The sequence below is a fragment of the Danio aesculapii genome, chromosome 22 (assembly GCF_903798145.1).
Source record: "Danio aesculapii chromosome 22, fDanAes4.1, whole genome shotgun sequence".
In the NCBI taxonomy this organism is placed as follows: Eukaryota; Metazoa; Chordata; class Actinopteri; order Cypriniformes; family Danionidae; genus Danio; species Danio aesculapii.
The window spans coordinates 534,002-543,850 of NC_079456.1; the positions used below are offsets into that span (position 1 = coordinate 534,002).

General features: G+C 46.4%; 1 protein-coding gene across 1 annotated transcript in view; it reads left to right on the forward strand.

Annotated features, from left to right (window-relative positions):
- Positions 1-798: 798 nt before the first annotated feature.
- Positions 799-9,849, forward strand: part of celsr2 (cadherin, EGF LAG seven-pass G-type receptor 2) — a 61,531-nt gene continuing 52,480 nt past the window's right edge. Inside the window, 1 exon segment of the mRNA XM_056448181.1 lies at positions 799-4,368. Within this exon segment, the coding sequence (XP_056304156.1) occupies positions 879-4,368 (3,490 nt within the window). The 5' untranslated portion in view covers positions 799-878.

Below are 9,849 nucleotides of genomic sequence, written 5' to 3' on the forward strand. Positions count from 1 at the left end.
GAAATCATTTACACATGACTGAAACTGCTGAATAATTAGCATATTAGCATATCACACACACAACGGAGAATTAAAGTCGAAAACAAAACTGACCTTTATCTGAAATCTGTTTATTTTGCTCGAGTTGCATTAAGGATTATTTTAGTGTCTGTGTGTGAAAATGAGGAAATTAAGAAATGTTTGCTGTGCAACTTCACACATCAGGGTAAGTGTTATTCTAAATTAAATTCCTGTTTAAAATAACATTATTTTCTACATTTTCAATGGAAGATTTTAAGATTTGTAAACTCTGTTACAGTGGGATTTTCACATGTTCTGTTTTGCACTTTTAATAGGGTGAATAATCAGGAATTACAGCCAAACTATCAGTGAGAAAACACGCATGACAGCTCGGGTTTATTTCGGGTTCTTATTAAGAAAATGGGCCCGTTTACACTGACATTTACTAATCACTTATTCAGCAACTTCAGTTCACAGAGAGCACAGAAAAGGCAGATATTTCATGTGTGTGTGTGTGTGAGAGAGAGAGAGAGAGAGAGAGAGAGAGAGAGAGAATGAGACAGACAGTTGGAGAGTGTGTTTGTGTGGGGCAGTTGCCCTTTTAAGATCTGCCCCCATTGCATCCACAGGACACCCCCCACCAGCACCCCCCCCCCCCCCCCCCCCCTCTCTGTGTGTGTGTGTGTGTGTGTGTGAATCAGGTTTATGTTAATGATCCCCCTCCCCGGACTCGCTGTTTCTCTGGAGGTGTGTGTGTGTGAGTGAGTGTGTGTGTGCGCGTGACCGCAGTGTGTGGATCAGCATGGAGACTCCGAACGCCAAGTTTGAGGGGAAAAACTGGATTTAATTCATTCTCCGCGGAGCAGCAGCGAGGAGCGATGAAGCGGGATTTGTTGCTCTTTGTTTTCGGGTGTTTTGAGCTCCCGTGGATCGTGGACTGTTTCTCCGTGCATGTGAGTGAGGATGCGGGACCGGGCACCGCGATTGCCGAGCTGCAGCGGGGCTCCTGCGCGCTGGACCAGCTCCTCCTGCCGCGCTTCGCGGAGAGTTTCCTGCGCCCGGACGCGGGTGTGCTGACTCTCTCGAACGCTCCGAACTGTGATTCGGTTCTTTTGAACCCGTTCAGCGTGTACGCGGTCGAGGACTGTACGGACGCGTCGGGTTTCAGACACCTTGTTACCAGCCGGTATGATGTGCACGTTCATGGAAAGAACTGCGCGAGCACGCGCAAATGGGAAAACAAGTTGGATGTGGAGATCATTAGTTTGACGGAGACTTCAGAGTGCCGCGAGGCGCACAGCGTAGTTTTCCCGGTGTTTGATGTGTTACCGGAGAACCCGACGCGCTGCAATGTGACCGGGACTTCAGCGTTTTACTTGTCCGACGGATCTCTGTTTACTTCCACTCGGCTCTGTTTCACCCGCGACTCTTTGCTGGAGTTTCAGCTGCGCTGCTGGGGGCGCGCGGGTGCTGCGCATGCGCACTGGCGTGTGGGCCGCGGCCGGTTCACACAAACTCACCTGAGCAAGATACTCAGACAGGCCGCGCGCTCGAACTCTGGGCTGCTGAGCAGGAGGAGGAGGAACGTCAACAATAACCCTCAGTTTCACCCTCCGATGTATCAGGTGTCTGTTTCAGAGAATCAGCCAGCTGGGACTTTTGTTGTTGTTTTAAAAGCAGTTGACCCGGATGAGGGTGAAGCCGGTCGGCTGGAATATGTCTTAGAGGCCCTGTTTGATAGTCGATCCAACAATCTCTTTGCTGTTGACCCAGCAAGTGGAGTCGTTTCCACTGTGGAGATATTAGACAGAGAAACAAAAGACACACATGTGTTCAGGGTCACGGCAGTGGATCATGGAACGCCACGACGTACGGCTATGGCCACCCTCACCGTAACAGTCAGCGACACAAATGATCACGACCCTGCCTTTGAGCAACAGGACTATAAAGAGAGCGTACGAGAAAACCTGGAGATCGGTTATGAGGTCCTGACTGTACGTGCAACAGATGGCGATGCTCCCATCAACGGAAACATCCTGTATCATTTGCTGAACAGCAACGGGACTAATGACGTGTTTGAGATTGATTCCCGCTCTGGTGTCATACGTACACGTGGTGTGGTGGACCGTGAAACTGTCGAATCCTACATGCTGATGGTTGAAGCGAATGATCAGGGACGAGATCCAGGCCCTCGCAGCGCTACAGCAACCGTCCACATCGTTGTGGAGGATGATAATGACAATGCACCACAGTTTAGTGAGAAACGCTACATCGTTCAGGTTCCCGAAGACCTGACACCTAACACAGAGATCCTTCAAGTAACAGCGACTGACCAGGACCGCGGAAATAACGCCGTGGTTCATTTCAGCATCATGAGCGGGAACACGAGGGGTCAGTTCTACATCGACGCTCAGACAGGTAAACTGGACCTGGTGAGCCAGCTGGATTATGAGATGAATAAAGAGTATACGCTTCGCATTCGCGCACAAGATGGCGGGCGGCCTCCACTCTCCAATATCAGCGGCCTCGTCACAGTGCAGGTGCTGGACATTAATGACAACGCACCGATATTTGTCAGCACTCCGTTCCAGGCGACGGTGCTGGAGAACGTTCCTGTAGGATATTCTGTCATCCACATTCAGGCCGTAGACGCGGACGCTGGAGATAATTCACGTTTGGAATATCGCCTCACAGAGACCACGGCCAACTTCCCATTTACCATCAACAACAGCACCGGCTGGATAGTCGTAGCCGCAGAACTGGACAGAGAATCTGTGGACTTTTATAACTTTGGAGTGGAAGCGCGAGACCATGGAGCGCCAGCCATGTCTTCATCCGCTAGCATTAGCATGACCATTCTAGACGTCAATGACAACAACCCTGAGTTCACACAGAAGGCCTACTATATGCGTCTAAACGAAGATGCCACCGTCGGAACGAGTGTGGTCACAGTGTCCGCAGTCGATCAGGATATCAACAGCGTGGTGACGTATCAGATCTCCAGCGGGAACACCAGAAACCGCTTCTCCATCACCAGTCAGAGCGGCGGAGGCCTGATTACACTCGCTCTACCGCTGGACTACAAGCTGGAGAGACAGTACGTCCTCACAGTCACCGCGTCTGACGGCACACGCTTCGACACAGCTAAAGTATACGTAAACGTCACAGACGCCAACACACACAGACCGGTCTTCCAGAGCTCGCATTACACCGTTAACATAAACGAGGACCGACCTGTGGGCACTACAGTCGTGATGATCAGCGCCACAGATGAGGATACGGGCGAGAATGCCCGAATTACCTACATCATGGATGACAGCATCCCACAGTTCGACATCGACGCAGATAGTGGTGCCGTGACCACACAGATGGAGCTAGACTACGAGGATCAAGTCTCCTACACGCTTGCCATCACAGCTCGAGACAATGGCATCCCGCAGAAATCTGACACCACCTACTTGGAGATCCTAGTGAACGATGTTAACGATAACTCGCCAGTCTTCCAGCGTGACCGCTACTTGGGCTCCATCATGGAGGACATCCCCGTGTACACCAGTGTCCTGCAGGTCTCTGCAACTGACCGCGACTCCAGCCTTAATGGACGCATCTTCTACACTTTCCAGGGTGGAGAAGATGGCGACGGTGACTTCATCATCGAATCCACCTCAGGGATCGTACGAACTCTGCGCCGTCTCGATCGAGAAAATACTGCGATCTATAACCTGCAAGCCTTCGCCGTGGATAAAGGAGTTCCTGCGCTCAAGACTGCTGTTGATATGCAGGTGACGATTTTAGATGTGAACGATAACCCGCCTGTGTTCGAGAAAGATGAGTTCGATATCTTTGTGGAGGAGAACAGTCCCATCGGGCTCGTGGTGGCCCACATATCTGCGTCAGACCCAGACGAAGGCAGCAATGCTCAAATCATGTACCAGATCGTGGAAGGCAACATCCCCGAGGTCTTCCAGCTAGATATTTTTTCTGGAGAACTCACGGCTCTTACTGACCTCGACTACGAGACTCGTGCGGAGTATGTGATTGTAGTTCAAGCTACGTCTGCTCCGCTAGTCAGCAGAGCCACGGTACACATCAAACTCATCGATAAAAACGACAACGTCCCAGTCCTCAAGAACTTCCAGATTATCTTTAACAATTACGTGACGGATAAGACCAACAGTTTCCCTTCAGGAGTGATCGGGCGTATCCCGGCGCAGGACCCCGACGTGTCCGATCAGCTCCACTACAGTTTCGAAGCCGGAAATGAACTCAAACTGGTGATTCTGAACCAGAGCACCGGCGAGATCCGACTCAGCAGAGCCTTGGACAACAACAGACCCCTGGAGGCGTCCATGAAGATCTCCGTCTCTGGTAAGACTTGTGTTTACGAATGTGTTCTTAAGCCTGTCACATTAATCAATATATTGACTAATTGGTCAATACATAGACATAACGATATATATCACAATAAAGTACCATTTCTGTCAATTTAATTAATTAATAGTTTATTTATATTGACCGCACACTCGTTTAAATCATATTACTCCCTTTATCTAGAATTTCAGGGTAAATGTTTGATTAAAATATAACAGAATTTAAATAAATATGAATAAAATGTAAAACACTTTCCAAAAAACGAATGATCACGATGCTGTTATTCATGTTTCTGACAGCAAATATTGTGTGTAATCATGCACGTAAACATTGTATTCTGCGACACAAAAGAGCGTAATATGAAATGATACACTTTATTTTCTCCATACAATATATATCGTCGCGTTGCACAGCCATAACCTCAATCATTATGGGTGACAATACAATTTTTAGACATTTCTAATTTTAATTATATTTAATTTATAATATATAATTATAAATTCAGCTAACAGGCGAATAAAACTGGTCCACTTCCAGGAAAGTGACGTTTCATGAATAACGTTTGTTACCCTCGAAAAACTCTTTATACTCTGTTATATGCTGTGGTTTAGTCTAGTGTTGTCTAAAGTATCGAGTTTGCTACCGAAAATTTAAAAACGTCAATTTTCCGCAACCATTTGACCTTCACGGCCAATCACAGTCATTTCTGTTGTGCACAACGGCCAATCAGCAGTGTGCGCTCAAATGTGAGTGGGAACTTTACGTTTTTAAAAATTCAGTATCGATTACTGTAGCGAACTCGATACTTTAACAGAACGGCAAACATTGGTGTTAAAGACACAAGAATATCAGTCGTAATCATTTTTACGACTATATATCACACCACAAAACGTTATTTATCACGACAGAGCAGTGTGTTGTGCAGCTTGCGTGACATCTGTGTGTGTGTGTATAGCTGTGCGTGATCTATAATGCATGACCTCTGCTCCGCTTCAGTATTAATAGATGAAGGCGTCCCCGCAGGTCATGGATGTTGGTTTAGTGGATCGCTCTCTGTGTTTCCTCCAGGTTGCGGAGGCAGATTTTAGGGCAGTGATAGCAGTGTTTGCGTGACTGTGTCCTGATGCTCGGCCTCCGGGGAAACACGCTCCGCTAGCTTTAAATGAGTGTGTGTGGCTCTGACAGAGAGATGCCTTACAGCCCAATTAATATCAGACAAACGGCAGAGAGCAGAGCGACGTTTGAGCGGGGAGATAGTGTACGGCTGTGCTGATGTAGGTCAGGAGTGTGTGTGCGCTTCACTACGAGACGCTCTTTGTGTGTGTGTGTGTGTGTGAGAGGAGCCTGGGGGTCAAAGGTCAGATGGTTGCTAACGCTGGTTAGCGCATCAATGTGTGTGTGTGTGTGTGTGTGTGTGTGTGTGAAGGAAGATTCACTGGTGATGCTCAGGAGAGTTTATGGAGGATTCGTACTATAGAGTTACAGCAGCTGCCGAGTCTCAGCCAATCAGAACGCAGGAGAATATACTCGCATCACAGCTGCTGAGGAGACTCTGTGTGTGTGTGTGTGTGTGTGTGTGTGTGTGTGTGTATGTGTGTGTGTGTGTGTGTGAGTGTGATTATTCATGTGTATGAGTGTGTGTATATTTATGTGTATGTTTGTGTGTGTGTGTGATGATTTATGTGTGTTTGTGTGTGTATGTTTGTTCTTGTGTATGAATGTTTGTGTATTTATGTGTGTGTGTGTGTGTGTGTGATGATTTATGTGTGTGCATGTGTGTGTGTTTGTTCTTGTGAATGAGTATGTGTATATTTATGTGTGTATGTGTGTGTGTGTGTGTGATTATTTATGTGTATGAGTGTGTGTGTGTGTGTGTGTGTGTTTGTGTGTGTGTGTGTGTGTGTGTGTGTGTGTGTGTGTGTGTGTGTGTGTGTGTGTGTGTGATTATTTATGTGTATATGTATGAGTGTGTGGGTGTCTTTATGTGAGTTTGTGTGTGTATGTATGGGTGGGAGTTTGTACGTGTGTGTGTGTGTCTGTGTGTGTTTGTGTTTTTGTTTGCTTGTGCGTGTGCGTGTGTGTGTGTGTGGGGGTCTATGTATGAATGTCTGTCTGTGTGTATGTGTGTGGGCATATATGTGTTTGTGTGTGTATATGTGGGTATGATTGGTGCTTTCTCAGTTATTAGCCTGAGCTTGAGATCAGATCAGAAAGTTGATTAAGACGGTCGTCAGTGATTGGAGTGTGGATGGAAAAGTTCAACACACATAAAGAGCAGAACAGACAGATGGAAGGGGGAGATTTGGGAGCAAAGCAACAGTCAGTGAAAATAGTACACTGCACAGCGCTCAGACCAGTGATAAATGATGGCAGTATAGTGTACAAGTGGCATCAGCATCAGCTTATAATGAGGTGGAATAAATATCAGTCCAAAAACAGGAATATGATCATGATCAGTCTCAGTGCTGCAGCCCCTAACGAAAAAACCAGCTTAAACCAGCCTAGGCTGGTTGAATGGTTTTAGCTGGTTGACCAGGCTGGTTTTGGCCATATTCAGGCTGGTTTCCAGCCATTTCCAGCCTGGTCTTAGCTGGTCAGGCTGGGAGACGACCAGCTAAAACCAGCTTGACCAGCCTAGCCAGGCTGGGAGCCCAGCCAAAACCAGCTATGTCCAACTTAAACCAGTCTGGTCAAGCTGGATTAAGCTGGTCATTTTCCAGCCTGACCAGCTAAGACCAGCCTGGAAATAGCTGGAAACCAGTCTAGAAATGGCCAACCCCCCTCTAAAACCAGGCTGGTCAACCAGCTAAAACCAGCCAACCAGCCTAGACTGGTTTAAGCTGGATTTTTCAGCAGGGGCTGGAAATGCAGAGGGAGTTTAGACATAGGAAACAGCTAAAGATGCTGTACTGGTGTTCACTAAAGGGGGTAAACTGAGACTCTTCCAGTTGAAGAAGAAGAACTGAAAACTCTTGGGAGAATGAGTAAACTGCACTTATAATACACTTATTGCTCGCGGTCGCCATTTTAAAACATGAAAGCGAGGCTGCGGTGGGAAGAAACCTGGAAGTAAAGGATCAGCACTGTAAACATTGCAGCAACATGCTGTGGACTACAAACCCCCAGCTGTTGCTGCGATTTCAAACTGCAGATGTGGTGTAAACATCACTTTAATATCACTCAGTTCAGTTTAATTTGAACAATTAACAGCAGATTAGGCATCAAACAGCATCATAATCTCTGTAAGAGTAATACGCTCAGGTGTCCTCCTAGGCTTCAGTTCATGGCAGCAGGTAAACACTGTGGGGACGCTTCCCTGCTTCAGCCTATGTGAGCCGGTGAGTGATAACACTGCAGTCCTCTGTAGCACACCCTTGTGTTGTCTGTTATAGTGTTGTCCCGCTACTGGAGATTTAAAAACGTCCAATTCCCGCTAACATTTAAGCGCCGCTGAGCGTGCTCATAAACGGCGCTGATTAGCCATAGTGTTCACCGGTGCTCAACAGAAATGACTGTGATTGGCCGTGAAGGTCATCAGTATAATATTCTTCACAGAGTGCAAACACAGATAGACGGACATTGGAGCGTTTAAAGCCGTGAAGATCAGTGGATTCATCAGCGGATCGCTCGTCTGTGTTTGTGCTCGGTAAATATCGGTGAAGTGCGGTGAACTGATGACCTTCACGGCCAATCACAGTCATTTCTGTTGAGCACCGGTGAACATCATGGTGAATCAGCGCTGTTTAAGAACGCCGTCAACAGTGCCTTAAATGTTAGCAGGAAATGGAGGTTCTTTAACATTTCAGTACTGTAATTCAGTATCGGGTCAAGTCTAATATAGTGACAGAATCAGTTCATTACCTTGAGTTTGATGAATGGCATCTGAACAGTGTGTTTGGGAAAGAAAACATTAGCTAACTAGTGCAGTTTCCCTTAGCTTAGCTGAAAATGAGCTCTGATATCCCTTTTTATTTTCACTATTGATTCAGGACGGACCTTCGGGTCACTCAGAAGGCGGTGAAATGATCAATCTGTGTCCCTTTCTCTTTGCTGATAACATATACAGCCAGGTACACAAGGTTTCTGTAGGACTCAGGCGATACTTCTGCGTTTCTTCCCACCGCAGCCTCGATTTCACTTTTAAAATGGCGGCTGTGTGAAAACAGCCTATAGCAGTTTTAGATGAGCTGCTGATGTAGATGCCAAGAGCAGTAGACAAACAACATTCATATAAGTCCTACAGTGGCAATTCCTACAGTACCTCATGGGCTGTTTCAGATGCCAGTAGCTGATAATGAAGAGGAAAGATGTCCGCCTGAAGATCTCAAAGTGGCACTGTACAGTATATGAGACACAAAGGCTGCATGCGAAACCGCCTACTACTCAGTATGTACTGCGTCTGAATGTAAACGTACGACTCGACTGTTAGAAAAGTGCGTTCTACACTGTAAAAATGCTGCAGTACAAATCTGTAACCTAATTAACTGCATGTTTCCTTAATATATACAGCAAATAACCGTAAATGGGCTTTCCCAGAATTCCCTGCATGGCACATCACTTGTTATGTGTGTTGTTGACATCACTCTGGGTCTTCTTAGCTGTTTCTCCATCAGTGATGTACATTAGAGAGTTATGCTTCATCTAATGTTGATAAACATGTTTATTTCATGACTTTAATGTTATTTCAGTAGCTGTGTGAATGACCCTGAGCAGCTACACACTGATACACTCTTCTGCTTGTGTGTGATGGGTGTTGGTTCATTATGTAACCTCCTCATCTCCACCTGCGTATGGCTGTGTTAACCTGTCTAACTGTGTACTAAAAGATGTGTAGGTGTTGGTCCAAACACAGATGTATTACCTCTAATAAAACACAGTAGTTTACTGTAAAATGAGAAGTTACCTATACGGTTTGTGCTGTGTTTTGACTGGTAAAGTACTGGTAACCACAGCTGCCGGTTTTATACCGTAAATTTAACGGATTTATTTTTACAGTGTATACAGCATGATTGTGAGAAGTATGAATGGAATTCGGATTTACGACATCCGCCATTTTGTCATGGTCACATGACCTACCTGCGTCAGTTGCGTCGCTTCACTCCCAATTATGAATTGTGTCGCGGGGCATCATGGGATAGCGCAGCGTGCATGAGATGCACACTTCAGAATCTTGCCGGACGTAGTAAGTCATCCGTGTACTGATCTTCGAATTCTGTACTACTCGACTCCCATACTAATTTTAGCGTACTGAATAGTATGGAAGCATGCGGTTTGGGACGCAGCCAATCCTTTAATAATACTCCAGACTATACTGACCGACTGGTCCCGTCACACTGCAGCAGCAGGACTGATGAGCTCATGGCTAATGTTGAAGAGAGCCGCTGCTAAAAACACATGGTTATGGAAATGAGGGATGTGATTGGTCCTCAGGAATCCTGTTTTCCATCAGGTACTGAGCTCTTCAGTTGTGTGAGTCAA